Source organism: Chenopodium quinoa, unplaced genomic scaffold (genome assembly GCF_001683475.1).
Source record: "Chenopodium quinoa cultivar QQ74 unplaced genomic scaffold, ASM168347v1, whole genome shotgun sequence".
Lineage (NCBI taxonomy): Eukaryota > Viridiplantae > Streptophyta > Magnoliopsida > Caryophyllales > Amaranthaceae > Chenopodium > Chenopodium quinoa.
Genome location: NW_018742538.1, coordinates 579698 through 602398, shown reverse-complemented (window position 1 = coordinate 602398; position 22701 = coordinate 579698). Strand labels below are relative to the sequence as shown.

Below are 22701 nucleotides of genomic sequence, written 5' to 3'. Positions count from 1 at the left end.
CAACCAGCCCACGTCCGGGGACAAGCGGACCATCTACAGCCCACGTCCGGGGACAAGCGGACCATCTACAAGCCACGTCCGGGGACAAATGGACCATTTACAACCCACGTTTGGGGACAAGCGGACCGTCTACAGCCCACGTTCGGGGACAAGCGAACCATCTACAGCCCACGTTCGGGGACAATCAAACCATCATCATTTCACGGCGCAAGGTTCTCGATACACAGAGACTTGCAATCTCATCATCTGTTGACTTTCCTCAAGCATGGGAAGTATTATCCGGTGGATTTCTTCAAGCATAGAAAACCGCCAAATTCATATGTCGGCTTTCCTCAAGCATGGAAAGTATCATCTAGTAGATTTCTTCAAGCATAGAAAGCTACCAAACTCGTTAGTCGACTTTCCTCAGGCATGGAAAGTATTTCAGCAGAACGTCATTCGGTGGATTCCTTCAAGAATAGGAAGCTACCAAGCTCATTTGCCACCGATACACTGGTGTTAGATAAGCATTCTATCCCTTTACTCTTTTATCTGTAGAAATAACATTTTTCTGCAGGTATCGGCGTATACAGAATGGTTTAGGTTCGCAGAACGTCTTAAATCATTCTCCGACCCTATCGGCTACTTTGACTATTGTTTTCGAAACTGACGTTTCTACAAACTCAGTCAAAGTGAGGGCTTCTGTAGATACCTAAAAATGTCTCCCCAAAACCAAACCCGTTGATGAACACCTTTCACCGCCATTATTGGTCGGGTTGAGTATTTAATCTTTGGAGTGCTTAATTCCATGTTCTATCCAATATATTTCATGAACCAATCCAATTTCTAGCTCATTTCCCTAAACCATAACCTATTTTCCTCTATTCGTGTCCACATCGCAAAACCGAGAGAAACTGATTTTATGGCTATATAATTTTGATCTAATTTTTGTTTTTTAGATAGGCCTTTAAATAAGATTTCCAACCATATATCATAAGCCCAATTTTGAGCTATAACGAAAAAGATATGAGCAAAACACTAAATTCGGCCTAAAACCAACACCCTTCCACTAAAACGGCCATATATTTAAATATAAAAATCATTTTGACCTGAGTACACTTGATAATATTTCCAATGATATATTATATGCCTAATTCCAAGTTACGGATCAAAAGTTATGATTATTTAAAAAACGGGTAAAAAACTGAAATTACCGTGTAGTAGCTAAAATGCCGCGACGCGGAAAATGCTGACGTGTCAGGGGGCTAATTCCCGTGACATGCCATTTTTGTAATTCTGCACAATTTTCTCCCGTGTCACGGGATTTTGCACCGTGTCACGGTACAATTTCCCGTGTCACGGTGCCTATTCCGTGACACGGGGATATTCCATGTAATTTCCGCGTATGTTTTACACCGTGACACGGCATACTGCACTGTGCCACGGTAGACAATGCTATGTCATGAAATTTCTTCCCGTGTCACGGTGCACATCCCGTGACACGGGATTGCTCCGTGTTTTCTCCGCGTAATCCCTAAACGCGTTTTCACTTCCCGTAACCTAATTATTTCCCGCGTCACTCAGTTTTCCCCCGTGTCACGGGATCTTCCCCCGTATGAAGGTGCCTGTCACCGTGTCACGGTGCTCTTTGCCGTGACACAGTGTTATTTTGTAGGGTTTTTATCTTTTTAGGGTTCTATGTGTTCCCTCTGCTCATTTTCCCTATAAATAGGACCCCCCTTTCTGCAGTTCGGGGCACGAATAATCATTCACTCTCACCTTACACCAAAAATCATTCTCTTCTCCCTCTTTAACCTATTTTTTAGCCTTCTTGTTCTTCCATAATAATTCCCCTAAGCGCTCCAAGGAGTCCATACTTAACCCGAGGTTCCGTTCTTAAACCAAGGCGTGAAAGGTACACATAAGTGAGGGTTTGGACCAAATCAAATCTACTTTCTATTTAATTTAATTTAATTTAATTTCTATTTAATTTCTATTTTTTTATTAAAGTTACTAACAATTTATTCATGATGTAGCAATTTAAAGGAATGAGCAGAATGTGAGTAATTAATTAATTTAATTACTTATTTTATTTTTATATTGCTAGTATCATGATTAGGGTTATTTTATATTTGATTTGACTAACGCTATTATTGTAAAATTGCTTCCAATATTAATGTTTATTCTATTGTTATTATTGATCACTATATTGCATGTTTAAAGGGAATATGTAATTTAAAATCACGCCTAATAAGATAATTTGGACAACCGGTTTAGGTTTCGTTTTAATCTTATTATTAATTCAAGTGATCACAATATTTTAGAATAATATGTTGCATTAATATTAAACCAATTTAGCATAATAGTTTGGAACGAATTGAATCTTTTTTTGTATGCCTTTGAGATCGCAGGAATGCTTTTCACTATAAGAATCGAGTAGAAGCCAATACGGGCGAATGTGACTCCATGACTCACTTCGCACCATCATCCCCGATCCTCCTTTCGTGGTTCCGAACCATATTGAGTTAGTAAAATCATGGATTATGAATGGGGTGTAACCTTCACGGGTGAATCGTTGTTGCCTACCGTTGTCCCTTATTCGTGGTTGCCTTTTATGATCCGTGAACGGTTTACAAGTTCCTTAAAAACTTATTGGCGGCTCCCTACTTTCCTTGTCCCTAATCGTATTATGTCAATTCACACTTCCTATGAGTGCCAAGAATATTCACCACATGCTTTTACGTAGGCGCACTTTAAACGACGCCTACAGCCATGTAACAAATTTGTATTATGAGAATAATTGTGATAATAATATGAGTACAATGTGATATGTGGGTTGAGACTCACTTTGAGAGAACCCACCCCAAGCAACTCGCATGCGCTTCCTGAATTGAACATAGTTTCACAGTGCACTTGACAAGCATCCCATAACACAATGATGCCCCCCGTGGAACCAAGACCGGGCAGATAAACCTCTTGAAAGTTTGTTTTCAGAATTTTAGCATACAATCGGGTCCAGTTCCTAAGGGTAGCACGAGTCTCAAGGAGTATTATAAGTTTGGGATTGTGCTTATCAATTACGGATTGGAAATTGGTAACAAATGAAGGTCTAGACACATCACGAACATTCCACACTACAATAGGTATTCCTATTGGCAAGCTTCGGGTATTTGGTTCAATGCTGGGAGTAAGTCTTAGGCCATAAAAGCGAGATGCAAGAGCTTCAGGAATTAGGTGGCTAGTTAGAATCGCGAAATCAATCGTGGTGAAAAGGCCATGAACACGGTAAACAACAAGGGCATCAGTTCCACAACCTACTTTGGCTTCGGTTGGGGTTGTTTTGGACAAACGATAAATTAGACAATTGAGGTCCACACAAGTAGTGGATCAACTGTATTGACTAAGAAGGTTGGAACAACCTTTGACACAGTGTTCATTTCAGAGTAATCGAAAGAAGCAAGCTTATCATTTAACCTAAAGGAAGGATCAATAATACCGTACATATCGTAGTAGTTGGGAAGGTGAGTTGGTCGCATTGTACCATCCTCTGTCATCATTTGAAGGGGATCATAATAGTCCGGCCAAGGTGCCTCTAGGTTCCTTATCAACTCCCTAATGTCGTCATCGTCTGGGAATTGAACTCCATACGGTTCCTTTTTAAGGATACCGTATACAAACCCATTGAAATCCATCTCACTCTTTTTGGTTGTGTTTGGTTCCATTAAAATCAACTTAGATGGTGCATCTAGTTGTTTACACCTTCTTGGATACTTTGGCTTTTTCAGAGAGTAGCGGTTTGCCATTTGTGTGTGGTAAGAATATGAGGGAGGGAATGGCTATTGTTTCAAGTGAGGTGTGAATAAAGAAGAGTCGACAGTATTTATAGTAATATTTAACAGTCTTTATAAGTACAATTGACAACATTAATGAAACTTAAACGCCACTTATGGTGAGTTGTCCATGTCTGGCTTATGTAGGGATACGTTGACCAATCTGAGTTACCCTAAAATTAAACTAAACATTAAATGACAATATTATTATTTATAATAACTAAATTTATAAACGCTTAATTGAAGCAGATTTTACATACAGTAAACATTCCAATCATGACAACATAATTAACTCAAATAACAATATACTTAAATGAAATAAATTAGTTCTATACTTACATTTCTAATTACATAAATAACATTATTATTTTGTGCAATGACAGTGTTACTAACAAAAATAACATTATTATTTTAAAGAACGATATAAAAACAATATTAATAACAGTATTAAATTTAAAAATGACAGTATTACTATCATAAAAACAGTATAATCAATTCAAATAACGATATAAAGACAAACAAACAGAGATCAAAACAATATAAGTACTTGTAATGAAGGTCTTACTATAATTACATTTCTAATTACATGAAAGGATCTAAACAAGGTTTGTATTTTTGCACTAAGAGGATCGTAACAATGTTCACTTAAGAAGATCATACATATGTTTGTACTATACGGATCGTAACAATGTTTGTCTCATAAGGATCGTAACAATTTTTGTAACACAGCTTTATAACGAATGAACATGTTATGTTGATCGGAGAATTACAAACATTCCTAGTGATCAACATTATTTCGTTCCATGTATATCACTAGTTGTGTTACAATGTTTGTATCTTAAGGACCGTACCAATTTTGATATCATAGAACCATCGTATTTGATACGTTGTGGTGATCTAACTAGCTTAATTAATTGAAATATCCCTCATATATCATCATTACTATGTTTGAACTGATTTTGTAAATTACTGTCATATTCGATTTCTATCAAGTTCCTACACAGAAATTATGTATTGTTAGATAAATCGAAATCTGCATGCTCATGAATAACAATTAGAGAATCAATTTATGACATCTGAGGCTAAGAAGTGACAAAGCAATGGAATATTTTGTTAAAAGACGTGATTGAACTAATTTCTAAGTCCTAATTCATTATTTATCAATTCAGATTTTTAAACTGTCATTCAACATGACAGAAAGACTAAATACATAAGTGTTACTGTTATTGTTGCAATGTTTTATGTCATAAATAATACAAGCGTGTCTCACGCGAGTAATCAAAATACGAATCTTTCACTGACCATACGCAGCAATGTGACAATACACTATAAAAAGTTTCTAATTTACTTATATTATTATTTTAAATATAAACTATAAAAAGTAAATTTTTATATGTCATTCTAGCATATATGTATGTCATTCTAGGTAATTACAATGTCTAACCTAACTACTTAGTAATTATCGTACTTGTTAGATAAATCAAACTACTAGGTCAAATAATGTCATCAAACAAAATTATAGCTCATCATCAATAATTATACTGTCATCACACTAATTTATTGAATCTTTGATAAGTCGATAATTTTATAGTCATTTATTTATATTGTCATTTTAAAACGATACTTTATTAACCTATTATAATATACTGTCAAAAACAAACTAAATTGAGTTTATTACTTAATACAATAAATATAACTAATGAAGTGGGAATGTTAGTACTAAAATCATAATTATAGTAATAACTCTTGTTAGCTTGCTATCCGTAGCTCTATATATAGGGTTTGTTTTAACTCACTTGCTATCCCTCCAATTTCAACTTCTTATAACCCTTAAAATGACTGAGGTGATATTTTCTTCCTTATAACAATAATTTATTTTTGTAATAACCACAATTTTAAATGTAAACTAATCATTATTTGTGTTGTATAATATTTTGCAGGTTTACAATTCCATGCCTAATTTCCCGGTTGAGTACGAGGACAACTCTAATGAACATGTGGTATGATTTGGTTCATTAGATTAATTAATTTTAATAATTTGTTTTTCCTTTTCATGCAAATGTTGGATGACTACTAATTTTAGTAATATGTTTTTCCTTTTCATGCAAATGTTGGATTACTACTAATTTTAGTAATTTGTATTACCTTTCCATGCAAATGTTGGATGACTACTACAACATCCAAGTGCATCATAATTATTAATATATCCAAGTGCATCATAATTATTTATAATACATAATAATAGATCATTTTCTTTATTGCATGCACAAGGTTAATACTTCATGCAAAGTGTTAATACTTCATGCATTCATGATTAATGTTGTATTGATCTTGTATTCATACGTGATTAGTTGTTTATTTTTGCACGACAGCGTGTTCCTTATCAGTTTCGAGGGTTGTTGACTGATATGGGTTGCATCGGACGTGTGCATAGGGGTCTAGACACAACCAAATCTTGGGAAGTTTTCCTAATGTTCGTAGAAGATGGTCAGTCAAACATGGTTCCCATCCTCGAGCGCGGTTGGAAGGATTTTGTTACCGACAATAACATCCAGAATGATGATCAAGTAACATTGTATTATGGATTTAATGGAAAGTTTTTTTTGCCGCATTTTCAGAGGCGGTGTTGACATCACTGGCTATGATGAACAACCCATCCCAAATCCCGCCAACAACAGTGTTTGGAGGACCCAGGCGGTCCAATTTGAATTAAGGAACAAACCACCCGGCGGAAGTTGACTAGGTTGATCAACAAATCTGACGTGAATGCGTTTGGTGTCACTCTCACCAGAGCTTACATTGATTGGGGTGTGATGGTAGATAAAATATGAAAAAAATTTTATGAATTAAGAATTTTGAGTTGTCATATTTGATTATTCTTAACGGTTTATTTTGTTTTATTTAGAATGTGCCTGTTAAATTTGCACGGGAGAACTTTGTCGGATTAGGTGAGATGAACCTAATCACTCTGACCTACAAGAGCAAGACTTAGGATGCCGAGCTGCATGTGGTGAAAGGTGATGTTAAAGGGGAGCTCAAGATTGTTATGTCAAAAATTACAAATGGTCCTCGTGCAATGTTTAGGGAAATGAAACTTCATCCCGGCCATGGTGTGCTAGTCAAGTATGATAGCCGAATCCCTTATGCATTTTCAGTCCAATTTGTTTAACAAAACCAATAATGAATTCAAATTTTTTCGTGATCGGCTAATATCAATCTAGGGTTGTTAAAATGTTGTAACCGGCTTTATGTACTACGTGAAAATAAAATTAGGTGTCTATGTATGTTTATCGTCTACCTGTTATGATTATGGGTGTCCTTTGTAAGCTATGTCGATGTAGTTGTTATGTTTGTTGTTAAGCTTGTCGTTCAATATATTAAGTATGTCAGTCGTATTAAAAATTTTATTGTCTAGGTCTAAAGTATGTTAAATTATCTGTGGTGATTATGTAACATATACTTATGGTTTATTTTGTGATCTTTTCAATATTTTATATTGTCATTGTGAGCATATTATTATGTCGAATAAGCTAAATATATTTCCATACGAAACAGTCGAATCATATATGTTATTAAAAAAATGTTTTTATACTGTCATTTAGTAAAAATATATGATGACTTGTATTGTTTGTAGTTCAAGGCAATTGAATGATGAATCAAGGTTTTTATTAAAAAAATTTTAGATTCTCGCTCTTAATTTGCGGGTTTTTCAAGATGACACTAATTCGAAATTTGAAAGCACCTACTCTATAAATAGGACAGAAAAATCCCTCCCACTTAAATCATCACTATACTATCTTCTTCCTCCACAATGGAAAACCCCCTACAAAAATTCAGCTATGAGTTTTTCTCGCCTCCTTGTTCACGGCCAAAATCTACCGCCGATGTAGTCCAAATCAATGAAAAAGTCTAGCAGGGGCCAGATGTTTTACAAGCGGACATGGGGTACCTTAAATTAAAGTCTAGAAATAGAAGTCTCATGTTTAGTCACCAACTCGCCTCTATAGCTAGAAGTGGTAATAATCTGGCCGATATTCAGTTTCACCCCGAGTATCCATTTTTGAAACCATTTAAAATAAGAAACCCACTTAAATTTCGTAAGGAGGCGTATTGTATGCTTTATTACATGCTTGATTTGTACACTATTAGATTTTCAATTCAATTATCTACTCTACAATACTATGTTTATAAATGTGTATATTATAAGCGTAGTTTTAGGCATTTATCAGCATTTTTACATATGTTCATGAATTTGCAAGAATGGGAAACATTGTTAAATGACTCGCAAGGAAAGTATGGTGATCATGCTTGGGCTTTAGTGACTTTTAAGAGATAATTCTCAACACTTCATTTAGATGCTATAAAGAAAGATGAACAAACCGATGAAGGAGATGAGCAGGGGGGTCATGAAGAGGAGCAGGGGAGTCATGGAGAAGAAGACAAAAAGAAACCAAAGGGAATTGTTCGCTGGCTTCGTTTTGGAGATGAAGACTTTTGCAACCTCTTCAATGAAAATGAGGTTGAGTTTAAGGATTTCGTACGCCTCATGTGCAATTTGAATGGGGTAGACCCTACGACTGCTTATGGAATTGTGATTAGTTTACCTATTGAAACCACTGATTTCCCCCAAGGTTATAAAGATAATATTATGGATGCTTTTGAAAATTTTGGTACAAAGTTGTTAGAGCATAAATGGGGTAGTTCAGACTCCGGTCGTGAATCAGACGAGTATAAGAACTCAGATAAAGGAGATGAATGGTAGGTTGTAATCGGCATGTTAGATTAATGTTACTAAATTGGCAATGTTAACAAAAGAGAAATTATGGTAGTATCATCTTCCTTAATAAAAAATATATGTTTTGATTATTATGGCTTAATTTACGAGTTTTATGTTGAAATGTAGTAGTTAATTATCAAAATTTAAACGATATTGCATAGTATCAGACTTGAAATAAGGAAACCCAAAATCGTAAGGTGAGACGGTTAACTATCATATTAAAATAAAATTACAACGCTACACGGTAATAAATTGCAACGTAAGACGTCTAACTTTAATACTAACTTAAATAATGACTAGACACTTATCTACCCATTGTATTAATTTATCCTTCAACACTCAAAATATTGACTAGCCGCTCATCTAATCACTTATTATATTTATCATGAAACTAGATGTATTTTTTGCAAACATATAAAAAGTTGATGGAAAAATAGATGATGAATATGGTATAATGAAAAATGGTACAATAAAACAGATGATTTGAATAGTATTAGAAATAAAAAAAGGTTGTTGATATTATAGATGATTATGATAGAAAATAGATGATGATTCTAATATTAAAAATAGATACAATCAAGTAGATGATATGACTTCAAATAAATTAGTCCCACTTTTACCAATATGCAAACAAGTCACATCATTAAATCTTGAAAAAGTATAAAATAGGATAGGAAAAAAATAAAAATCGAAAATGTATAAATTTTTTCCCCAAAAAAAAATATATAAAAAAGGTAAATGAATCAATCTGATTTGGGCTAGATAAAAAAACACAACAAAGGGAACTTTGGACACTAAGCCCAAATGGAACCGTAAGCCCAAATACCTATCAAATACCTAAATTGATCACTAAGCCCAAAATTGAACACTAAGCCCAAATACCTGTCAAATACCTATAAACACTAAGCCCAAATACCAAAATTGAAAGAAAAGCACAAATACCTATCTTAAAATTGAACACTAAGCCCAAATACCTATCAAAGTGTACTTAAATATACCAAAAAAAATAAAATTATTCCTTAGAAGTCAGGAACCTTACAAATAAACCAAGCCAAGATGACACTCCCATGGACTAGACAAGCCAAAAAACTTATACCACATGTAAAGGGCAATATCAATATAGTCTTGCTAACAACAAGTAAAATTGAATACCATATCAATATAGTATTGATAGTTCAATATTTCCCAACAAATCAACTGTCCAAGTATTAACAACCAACATAACATAAACAACAATTATTATAACACCACAATAAGGATGTGAGTACACCATAAGAAAGATGAAATTTTGGTTTGTTCTACCTATTATGTATCAAAGTCATCCCTAAACACTATCCAAAAAATCTGTTTCAAGCAAAAAAAAAGGACTCTGATTTCCAACAAAAAAAAGGACACTGATTTAAACATTCAAAAAACACAAACTTCAACCAAAAAAATATAATTTCCAAGTTTGATTATAAACAGGGATGCTAAATATTCACATCAAAAAATGAGGGAATGAGCTTTACAGAACCAGGGGCTTAATAATGTCGAAGACAACATCGCACGATTCATTGAATTCCGATAGCAAATCTTCACAAAGGATCCATGACCTCTCCAACAACATGTCATCAACCTTCAATCCATAGCGAAATCAATTATAACGTAATCAGACAACAGTAAAGAGTGTACTGAGTGTAAAAGTATTAAAATAAAAAAATGGAATAAAAGAACTTACACGAGGCATAATTTTAAGGAATTTGTGAGCATTACGTTTGACCGCTATAATCATATGCACTCCGTAGCTATGTCTATATGACAAGTAAATTATGTCAAGCTATGAACTTGCAAAATAGATATCCATAAGTTTATAAATTTGAGAAGGTGACATGAACAACATACATATCTCCTTGTTGCTCCATTTCTAAAGATGACCTTCGCCAATCCGTAGCAGTTCCAGTTTGCCAACTAGGGTCCATGCTATGAAATACTAGATCCATTGCAACAGCCTGCAAAAATTAAGATTTTTGGATTTAACTTCTTATAATGACAAAACAATTTATCTCCATAAAAATGACCATGAGAGTTCAACTGCTTCACCAGTTGATGAACCTCCAGACTCCTAGTGTCACATGCATTTTTCGTCTCTAAAGAGTCGATTACAATAACCTCTTCTCTGTTCATTGAAAATGCAACACACCACCAATGGCCATCTCGACATATAGGAACAAAAACCTGGTGATTTTATACCAAGAGATGTAGTTCAATATCTATCGAAACCTTACAAAAAAACAGATAAAAAATAACTTCTAAAGCATACTTATTGTCTAAAGAATTTTACCACATTGACTCTGTTAGTGGGGGTTTCCATCATATGTTTGCAATAAGCCTTGATAGTCCTTTGAATTTTCTGAGTCACTCCTTTAACGTTCAGTACCATAGTCTGCAGGACAACACAACAAAATTAAAAGTACATACCCCACATTCTAGTTTATTGGAAAACATGAAGTTGGGTAATTGAACTTACTCTAAAGGATGGATCTAGCATGAAACGCCTACTTTTACCAGCAAATTGCTTTTCCCAGACCTTTTCATAAATTTTTCTGGCAACCCTAACATACTTGATTACATAAAACCATACCAAATGTCAAAATGAGACAAACATAACTAAGTTTAGTGCTTAAGGTAAGAATCAAAATAGTTACTTGATCGCAAACCTCACACACACAACTAGCAAGCATTCCACATAAATTCAACTTTACCATATGTCCATCAATGCTAAGCATAGTTGGCTCAGTAATACAACAAAAAAGTAGTAAATTAGGAAAATATCAAATCAAATTGGTGACATGAAAGTATAAAGATATTTAGGTTAACTAGGGACTCACTCCAAGCTCCGTAGTCGACCGGATGAATTATCCATCACATACTGGAGTAATGGTTCCAGGAACCTACGAATATATTTTGGCCTCCAGTGTGTAACATAGTCCATTGGCAGTGCTTGAACCTCAATCATTTTCCTTTGTCCCCTACTACGCTCAGGTTTCCTCCTCAATATCTCCTTCTGTGCAGCGGTTCGGAGCTTTAACGGGGTTATCGGTTCGTCTTCAGATTCAAATGTAATCTCATGCCCCTCCACATCATCAGATATTTCAGGACCATTCCCATTCTCCAATGTCTTCTCATGTCCTTCCAATAGTTGTGCCTTACCACTCCGATCCTTCTCTTTATCATGCTCTTTCTCCTTCTTAGTCTCCTTGTCATTCACCTTATCATTCTCTTCCTCATTCTTTTTCTCCTTCTCGTTCTCTTTTTCCTTCACATTCTCATTCTCATTCACCTTCACATTCTCATTCACCTTCTCAGTCTCTTTCTCCTTCTCATTCTTTTTCTCCTTCTCATTCTGTTTCTCCTTCTCATTCACCTCATTCTCCTTCTCATGTAACTTCTCATTCTCCTTCTCCTCCTTTTTCTCCTTCTACTTCTGATCCTCTTTCTCCTTTTCCTTCTGATCCTCTTTCTCCATCTCCTTCTGATCCTCTTTCTCCTTCTCCTTCTGATCCTTTTTCTCCTTCTCTTGATCTTTCTCTTTCTCATTCTCAGTCTCTTTCTCCTTCTCCTTATCCAATACTACTCTAGTATAGTTTTTATCCTTCTCCAATGCCTGCTGCCAAATCTCCTTCTCTTTAGATAATCTCTCTTCATTAATCTCCTTCTCCTTATGCTCTCCCTCTCCCTTATCCACTACATGTTCCTTATCCATTCCCTTGAGTTGACCCACTCCCTGCTCTTGACCACAAATTGGGGGGCTATCCAACCTAATGCTTTAGAACATTCCATCAAACACATTGGTTTCACAAAAGTTTGAACAATCATTACCCAAAGTATACTTAGGTCCCCTGTACTGGTTACCCGGCATGTCAAGCTGTATTGGATTCTCAATCAATATGTACGACTGATTGAGAGAAGATGCATCACCATTGAATGGACCACCTACAGATTGAGTAACAGTCCACACTAACGAATTGACATCTACGTTTGAGTTTGACAAAATCTCTTCACTCTGTACTTGATAAAAATCTTTTTCAAGTGAGTTAGAATTGAACTCCTTCACAACATTCCCCACCTAATTAATCGACTTCTGCAAATCACCCGCCTTGTCTGCATCATTAATCTGCACATTCTCCACCGGAGCCAAATTCACCATAACTTTTGGATTGGGTGTGTATATGATCAAAATGATCACAAAATCAGATTGCAAGTTGTAAAATTTATACTTATTTAAAACATGGAAAATTACATAGATTTGGAAGCTGTAATAACCTTGTCCTAAATTTGGAGCACGACCAAACGACCGATCGGTGGTTGCCATTCTTCTCCTCTTCACAGTTTTGGGATTACTATCCACTTCCTCTTCAACCGGTTCAACATCCACTTCAACATTCAATACACTCTTCAAAGCATTTAGGACCTAAGGAAACAGATTAATAAATCAAAAGTTGCTTTATGATCAAAACACAACCTCAATCACAAACACTAAACAGTTATGAAAAAAGACAAACCTCAACACAGTTGTTTGATCTTTTACTCTTGCAAGGCAAGATGTCTCTTGCCTTTAAAGGGTGATCCTGCCCATAATTCACATTAACACACTAGACAAAATTTAACACCAATGGTCAAAGATATTTGTAATTACAACATATGTGTATGTCTAAAGTTTGTAAACACTTACAGCAAGGGCTCCATAATCACCACTTTCAAACTGATCAGCAGATAAAGCCTTGTTCATCTCCTGCCTCAACCACGCTTTGATCCTGGAAACTCACCCCATTTAAGGGGTGAGCGGTTAAGCCGGTCTAAATAAAACACCTACAAATTTACATAGCATGTTATTAAACACTCATTAATATCAGCATCAAATCTATCATTGCAATTTGAATAAACTTACCGCCAAGAACAAGGTACATCCACCACTACTTTCATTAAAATTAAGATCATCACCATAGAATCTTTTACTAAACTTCCATAGAGTTTTCATTAGCTCATCAAGTACAAACTCACACCAATTATATGGAGCATTGTCTGTCACTGATACACCATGAAGAAATTGCTTCTTCTTACGATGGCATGTCGATGAACAGAGTACATTCAAAACATACATTAGAAACACCTTCTTAAACTCATCTTCATCCACACAAGGACCCTCCAGATATTGCACAAGTGTCTTCCTAGTTATGCCTCTAGTCCCGCATGTTGTTTTTGTGCTATATGTATTCCAGAGTCTATCCTCCAACTCCTGGTTCACCACCTTCTTCGGTACTACTTTAGGACCATATGGAAGGCCCAACACCCAATGGACCTGAATTGGGTCCAATGGTAACACTTGTAACAGTCAACATGCATTTTCTACTCACATCAACCCTTGTACAAAGCCAGAAGGCCAACTGTTGTGGCAGCCCCTTCAGATATAATAAGCCACCAAAACCCATTTCTCTGACGACACGCTGCTTGCTTTCATAAAAACTGCCTAAAATCCTACCCAATGTCTCCACGAGGCAGTTAACATTCATTGCCTGCCCAAAAAAGTGACACAAAAACATGATTACTGTTCCTAATTTCTAGCATTTTGATACTATTCTCAAAACACAGCAAGGGATTTGATTTAATACCTTTTTCTTGCTCTTAAAAGAAGCAATGACAATCCCAGCCTCCTTCACCTTTCCTCCTAAGGTTTTGGAATTGTACTACACCAGAAAATTGCATAAATACCCCCACAACTATAAGAAATTGGATGCTTGCATTCATATAAACAAACCAACTCACCACAAACACCTTCAGATCAATCTTCCTTTTCCTTCTCGCTTTGCGTTGTGCCTTCCTAACCTTCATATCAATACATATACATCATTCCACATACATGTTATCATGTATTACCTCAACAGAAATCACAATTCCTACTACAAATTCAACTTATACCTCATCACAAATGTTGTAACATTCACTAACATCATCACTACACACACACATATATTGCATTACTGGATCAACTTCTGGTTCATGGTCATACTCAAAATAAGATTCTGACATAGACCCACTTGACAATGATTCAGAGGATGATTCATCACATGATTCTACCTGATACTCATTCACTTGTTTCCTGCTGCGACCCTTTATGGCCTTCCCTTTACCTGAATATCAAAGAAGGACTAACCCTCTTCATATAATGCCTCTTAACAATGATGCAACTTAAAAATTCACAATAATTCATCAATATTCAATCAACTTCAACCTTTCAATTCATGAATATAAAATATTCAAACTTCACTATGCAACTTCACAATTCATGAATATTCAATCAAACATTCAGTCAAATACCCAATCAAATATTAAATCATATATAAATCAAATATTCAATCATATATAAATCAAATACTCAATTTACAACTACACACGTTACAATTCAACCAAATATAAATCAAATACCAAACTGCATGCATGAATATAAATTACCAAACTGCAAAAAAATCAACAACACGACTTCACAAAATGGCCACACATACAGCTCTACATCACAACTTCACAAAAGCTAATACTCAGATAATTCTCTACATGCGGGTTCTAAATCAACATCACAAAATCAAATCATCACTAATTTCAAACTAATAATTTAATTCAAACACTAAATATCATAACTATGCGATTATTAGATTAATTCAATTACCAATTTCGCAAAACCCCAAACCCTAATTTCAAAATTACTTCTAAATTCAGAATTGCATTACCAAATACATTACTGATTAAAATCAACTAAAGCCCTAATTACACACAATCCGCTAATAATTCAATCAACATTTGACCCATTCAGTGTCGCAAAATCGCAACTTTATACCCTAAAGTACAACTACTACCAATTGAAACTTACCTCGTCCCTTCATTGGAAATACGAAGGCTACCCCGATCAATAACACTCGTGGACAAAAATGGTGAAGAACAGACCACTGCACTAACTCTACACAAGCGGGAAAACTTAAGCTATGTGCAGTGGGAGATGAAGAAATGAAAATTCTAATTCAAACGGGTATGTTGTGTTTTTATTTTTGTAATTATATACGTATGAAGTATTAAAATACACTACCTTAACTGAGAAAACCCCAAAATGCCCCTGTTCTATTTACAGCACGGTGTAGGGATGAGACATACTCGTGGGACAAGGATAAAAAATAGGGATGGAAGGAATGTAGTGTTTGCTTAGAGGGATGGGGATTATAAGGGGGTTAGGAATAGGGATTAAATCACCCACTTATCCCTCCATTTCTATAACTAAGGGGGGTGGTACAAGGGGAAGGGATTAAAATGGGTTTTAAAAGACTAAATTACCCTTAATGAAATTGAAAAAGTAAGGAGAAGGGGTAGAAGTTAGTAAGGGTATTTTTATAAATTTATTACTTATCCCTAATTTCTTTCCCCTACTTACCAAACATGGGATAAAGATTATTTATCCTTGTCCCACCTATCAATCCCCTATATTTATCCTCCCTTCTTATCCCTCTTATTCCCATCCTTCCAACCAAACGCCTAGTAGAAGTCTAGAGAGCACAAAATTTATGTTCACCTTTTAAATACGTAGTAAGTAGAGGTGATAAAAAAAATCGGGTTGGATTGGATCTTGACATCATGTTTTATGTCCAAACTCGTAAAAAAGTAGCGTGTTTGTCAGCAGTTATCAATAGCCAGTCTCGAGACCAACTATATAAATATAGTCTCTTACTGATGCGGCGTGACGTCAGCAAGTTATATATTCTCAAATCAGATATAAATCTCTTTTAAAAGAAAAAAAACAATTTTCATTTTAAAAATCTGTCTTACCCATTTTCTCTCTTTACCCATCACTTTCTCTTTTATCATCATTTTCACTCTTATTTTCTCTCAAAACCACCATAATCTATCAAACTACAAAAGCTTAGAGATCAAAATGACATGTATATTCAAGATGAAAGTAGAGCAGCATCTTAATAAAAATATGAAAAAAGACCTCGAAAAAAACAGTCACTAGTGGAAAAAAGGCCATCCGTAACGGGCAAAAACTGCCTATCCGTAACGGGCAACGGCCGTTACGTATGCAGCCGTTACGGATGGCCTTTGTTATTCGTAATGGGCACTGCCCGTTACGAATAATAGGTTATTCGTAACGGGCAACTTAAATGTCCGTTACGAATAATAGGTTATTCGTAACGGACATTTAAGTTGCCCGTTACGAATAACCTATTATTCGTGACGGACATTTAAGTTGCCCGTTACGAATAACCTATTATTCGTAACGGACTTATATGTTGCCCGTTACGAATAATAGGTTATTCGTAACGGACACTTAAGTTGCCCGTTACGAATAATGTTCAAAACATGCTAAAAATTAGGGGTATTTGTAACTGGCACTCTTTGGTACTAGTTACAAATACCCCAATTCTTTTCTTATTTCCTTTTATTTTTAACTATAAATTGGTTATCTTCCCTGATGAAAATATCAAAACATTATACATACAAAAAGCCAACTATATGTTTCAAAAGAAGTTACAAAAAATTTATTATGACACCACTTAAAAAAAAAAAAAAAAAAAAAAAAAAAGATTAGAATTACAAATAATTTCAGCAACCCCTTCTAATCACAGAGGCGTTCTTTTAACTCCCTCTTAATTTCAGCAGCTTCGTCTATAACTGCTTTTGCAGCTGCCTCCTTGTTCTTTACTGATCTCACAATTGACACAACTTCCTCATTGCTAAGAACATCCCAAACCTGTATTTCAGAGAAACACCAATATAAGAAACTATTCTACTCGTTGCTAAGTACATACGAGTATGAAATAAAACTTCACATCAATGTCCTTGTTAGTAGAGTGCAAATGCATTTGAAAGACAATATTCTACATACATCACAATTCACTAAGAATATACAATAGTACTAATGCTTCAATTGAAAACCTTCAACTTTATCTAGAATTTAATTTTCATGGTACCACTACTTCAAAAATAAAAATCTTGCTTATCATGTGGTCAGCCCACAAATAACAAAACCTTGCATATACATCATCAATAGATGACACATGTAACACAAAGCCTCTATGCTCACAAATTAATCCGTTTTAAATTACTTGTAACATTTGACTTCTCAAAATTAATTAAATTTTATTTAAAAAATTTGACCTTATTTGATTACTCAGTAACACTAACAAATGACATGCGTTAAACTAGTTTTAAAATGATTTATAAATATACATCATATCATATCAGATGTTACACTTAATTTGAGACAGATTATATGGAGTAATTACGTAACTATGGTTATGGAGCAACCACAAAAAATAAAGTAAGCACAAGAAAAGAAGGAATCGATCAACCAATAAAAATGCTGGAATTTATGTAATGGAGCATGCATAGAAGTAAGTCCTAGTATATACTCTCTAGAGTTAACTAGGTAGTGCCACTCAATTAAAATAAATATAAATTGGTAAAATCCATTGATAGATTGATAATGATAGATCGTATCAAAGTTGGGGTATGTTTTGTTAGTGGCAAACTTAGGTAGTCGGAAAGCTACAATTATTATTCACTCAAATAAAGTTTTTAGCATATTAAAGTGGCATGACAGACAGTCTAAGGGTTAATTATGAAGATAAACTAGTTTAATTAGACAAGCACCAATTAATATGATTTGCTACTGTATCTATTTATTAATGCGATGTTGATTTGTTATTTATTTCTTTTTCATACTCCTACAGAAACAGCAGCACATACTAGTAGAATGATTAAGGTCAAATCTTGCAAAGCATCCCAAACAAAGCTCTAGAAAGATCTTGCAGGCTTCTCAATAAATCGATTAGCACCAAAGATATTTTCGCGTTGTTCTGTTTCATTTGAGCTAACTCCATTTTTAAAAGACGCTGAAATCTTCTCTGCTATCCTTCCACTCCACCATGAGCTTTAAGGTCTTGTATTTTATGACCGCGAACAATTGATGCTTGCTCTTCTGCATGAATTTCATATCCTGCCTGTTTTGCTTCTTCTGACACAGTGAATTCATCTTTCCTGCCAGCTGCACATAACAAAGGAATTGAACAGATAATGAGGCTAACAGATAAAAGAAAATCGACGTAAATTTTACACATGAATCTTTACACATAGCACAAGTATTTAGCTGTTGTACCGTCCATGAAATGTAGAGCAGCTTTCTGTACATACAAAGCAACTCGCATTTTTTCCTGGAAGATTAATACAGAAAAAATGACAAACAAGTTACACTAATGAATAAAGGTTACTAGACATTTTGATAAATTTACTTTGAATGAACAGAAAACATGTACATTGGAAGCCTAGGGAATGCATTTTTACATAATTTTCGTACAGGTTATGCAGGACATCTATCAAAAGTATCATCTTGAGCCCGATTCAATTCATTTTATATCAACGAAGTTCAATAAGGGCTATAAACAAAAAAAATTACAAAAAAATTCTGCAATCAGGTATTAATCGGCAAAGATGAACTAAATTCATTACTAATTGCATGTATTACTCATTTCAATTGAAGAACATATTTTTTTTATTTATTATTCGTTTAGACATACAAAGGATAATCGAACCATAACCATTAGATTAACATACAAGAACCGACCAATTTTTTTTAAAAAAAAATACAACAAATTCGAAAACAAAATCAAACAATCATGTTACTCCACATTCCACAACGAAGCACAGTTAACTAATACCTCTAATTAGAACTTAAAGAAGACACAACCTAAACCCTTACACCTCTACAACACAAATCAACAGCTAAAACTGGAAATATTATTTAAAAACACATACACCCAGAATCAAATTATTAGAATTACAAAATTCAGAAAACAATCAATTAATTTTGCAATAACTCGAATGCAAAAAATCAGCCAAAAGATGAAATTGACCTTAGGATTGAGAGAACCAGAGGAAACGAGCTCATCACGAACCAAATCACCAGTAGAAATATGAGGAACATCGAGAAGCTTCGAAAGACGAGTAGCGTAAGTGCCTTTACCATGATGCTGAGGATGTGAGGTGAATGACGGGGAGGAGAAGAGAGGAGAGGAGAGAGAGTGAGGGACTTATGAGAGAGAAAGAGGTGAATGACGGCTGGTTTTAGGTGAAACCCTAAAAAACCAAGTATTGGGCTCCTTTCATCAGTTGGGCCACATTTGGGTATTTGTATCGGGCACAATACGCCTGTTACGTGTAATATAGTATTCGTAACGGGCAAAATAGTGTCCGTTACGAATACATATGTATTTGTAATGGGCACTAATTTGTCCGTTACTAATACATATGTATTCGTAACGGACACTATTTTGCCCGTTACGAATAAAAAGTATTCGTAACGGACACTATTTTGCCCGTTACGAATATCTTAATTGTAACGGGCAAAGCTTTGCCCGTTACAAATAGCCTGTTACGAATGAGATTTTTTCCACTAGTGAGTAATTTTGTAAATTTCTTTGTACTAGTAGCATAATTGTTTAATTACAAGCTAGACTTTTAGTAGCAATATTATTTTATTATTATGGAGGAATTTGCTTAATTTCCTAGCATGTTTGGTTGATTTACTGTACATTTTCAATTTATATTAATTAATTACATTTGATAGTATGAAAATTGTGAACATTAATGTTATAAGAAAGAACATCTTCTATTACAAGAATGAACATCTGATATTACAAGAATTAACATTTTGCCAAATTGTAAACATTACAAATGAAACTCTGCTATTATAAGAATGAATGTCTGATATTACAAGAATGGACATTTTGCCAAATTATGAATATTAATATTATAAAAATGAACATTTTGCCAAATTATGAATATTAATATTATAAGAATGAACATTGAACTTTGAAAGAATAAATATCCTATAGCAAAAAAAGTTCATTTTTGTTATATTAAATTGTGAACATTAATATTATAAGAATGAATGTTTGATAGTGTGAAAATGAACATTTAGTTTTGAAAGAAATAATATCGTATAGCAAGAAAATGTTTTCATTCTTGTTATATTAAATGTTCATTTTTTCAATGAGAGATTAGCCATGAAAATGTTCATTCTTGTTATATTAAATGTTCATTTTTACAACGAGGGACTAGCCAGATATAGCTGGTATCAAGACTAGCTAAGAATTTGCGGGCTTTTCAAGTAAAAGCAGGTTTTAAAAGCTTTTTTCGTGTCGTTTGTGGGCTTTAATTAAAAATGCGTTCTTAAGCCTGCCCAAACCAACCCTGTTTTTGGGTCTAATCGGGTCGGACTAGCTAGTCGAGCTAATGTTGATGATCACATCTAATAGAGTAAGTAGACCATGAACGTCCCTTTACTCTTAAATCGGGTATGTTTTGGTTTAGGTTATTTAACATACCTTGAATTGATCGGGTGAATTTTGAGCTATGTCGATTTGGTTAAGATTTGTAGAGTCAAGGTCGGATTTAAATTAATTCAATTTTGAATCATTTCATGCTCAAGTTTATGTTACAATAAAGAGAGTAAAAGTCATGTTTCTCGGTTGATTTATTATTGGGTTTCGAAAAGTCCGACTTTTCGCGGAACAAAACCGAACCCCAAGACCCGATCACAATTAATATGATTAAAAAGCATAATTAACAAGATAAAAAGAAAAGACAATATTACCCTTGATGCGTGCTTTGCTCGCTCAACGAGCTTTTACTTGGAAAGCTTCGAGTCGCGCACGTGCGTAGACCTCTAACAGAAATCCACCTGCAACTCGACCCGTCCAGTCTCTCCTCGGAGTTTAGCCGAGCTAGACCAAAATAAACTAACTCTAATTTTAATGAACTTAAGGGTTTTCTCTCTTTGGAAATGTCTTATTGAGTTTAACTCAAGTGGGTTTCTCAAATTCTAATACATGGGTATTTATAGAGTATTCCCACCAACATTCCTCTCTCCCATCAATGTGGGAGAGTTGGCAAAAATCATTTTTCTATTTTATTTTTACTTCAAAACAAAAGAAAAAGGCAAAGCAATAATTCATCGACAAGTGTCTGATGAGTGTCATTTTTGGCACTCATAGGGTAGTCTTTTAGGATGTTTTTACCCTGTTTTCATAGCTTTGTTTTATCGCTTTGGTCTTTTCTCCTTTAGTTTCTCCTTTTTCTTTTCTCTTCGTGTTTTACTTTCCTTTATGTGGATTTCTTCTCGTTTTCCTTTTTATTTGGCTCTTTTTCTCTTCTATTTCCTTTCTCTGTTTACATTTATAGGTGTAGGCGTCGCTCGAAGTGTGCCTATGTTAAAGCATGTGCTGAATATGCTTAGCAATCATAGGAAGTGGGAATTGACATATACGATTAGGGACATGGAAAGTAGGGAGCCGCCAACAAGTTTTTAAGGAACTTGTAAACCGTTCACGGATCATAAAAGGCAACCACGAATAAAGGGACAACGAAGGCAACAACGATTGACCCGTGAAGGTTACACCCCATTCATAATCCGTGAGATTACTAACTCCATATGGTTCGGAACCCCGAAAGGAGGATCGGGGATGATGGTACGAAGTGAGTCATGGAGTCACATTCGCCCGTATTGGCCTCTACTCGATTCTTATAGCGAAAAGTGATTCCTGCGATCTCAAAGGCATACAAACAGAGATTCAATTTACTCCAAATTATTATTAAGCTAAATTGGTTGAATATTAATGCAACATATAATTCTAAAATATTTGTGATCACTTGATTAAACAACTGGATTAAAAAGGAACCTAAACCGGTTGTCCAAATTATCTTATTAGGCGTGATTTTCAATTACATATTCCCTTTAAACATGCAATATGGTGATCAATAAATATAATAGAATTCTCATTAATATTGGAAGAAATTTGACAATAATAATGTTAATCAAATCAAATATAAAATTAACCTAATCATGATGCTAGAAATATTAAAATAAAATAAGAGTAATTAAATTAATTAATTACTCACTTTTCACGTTTCCTTGAATTGCTACATCATGAATAGACTGTTAGTAACTTCAATTAAAATATAAATCAAATGAAAATTAAACTAAATAAAAGTAGAGTTAATTTGGTCCAAACCCTTAGTTATTTATACCTTTCACGC

At 34.6% G+C, this 22701-nt stretch overlaps 1 protein-coding gene across 2 annotated transcripts; it reads right to left on the bottom strand.

Moving 5' to 3' along the window:
• Positions 1-17075: 17075 nt before the first annotated feature.
• Positions 17076-19747, bottom strand: LOC110720075. Of its 2 annotated transcripts, XR_002511259.1 has the most exons (4): positions 19518-19747; positions 18764-18818; positions 18355-18652; positions 17076-17356 (listed from the first exon to the last, which is right to left on the bottom strand). XR_002511259.1 is itself a non-coding variant. In XM_021899079.1 (3 exons), exons 1-3 carry the CDS (start codon positions 19628-19630, stop codon positions 18491-18493), a joined length of 330 nt encoding a protein of 109 aa, XP_021754771.1. In that variant the 5' UTR covers positions 19631-19745; the 3' UTR covers positions 18143-18490. The 2 variants fall into 2 exon arrangements, 1 of the variants encoding a protein (XP_021754771.1); XM_021899079.1 differs by lacking the exon at positions 17076-17356 and having other exon boundaries at positions 18143-18652; positions 19518-19745.
• Positions 19748-22701: the final 2954 nt, after the last annotated feature.

Excerpts from the sequence above, each read along its gene's own strand:
- LOC110720075 (XM_021899079.1), bottom strand. The coding sequence starts at position 19,630 with ATGGTAAAGGCACTTACGCTACTCGTCTTTCGAAGCTTCTCGATGTTC. Across the intron at positions 18,819-19,517 it reads CTGGTTCTCTCAATCCTAAG|GAAAAAATGCGAGTTGCTTT; the intron begins GTCAATTTCATC and ends TTAATCTTCCAG. Across the intron at positions 18,653-18,763 it reads TGCTCTACATTTCATGGACG|CTGGCAGGAAAGATGAATTC; the intron begins GTACAACAGCTA and ends TGTTATGTGCAG.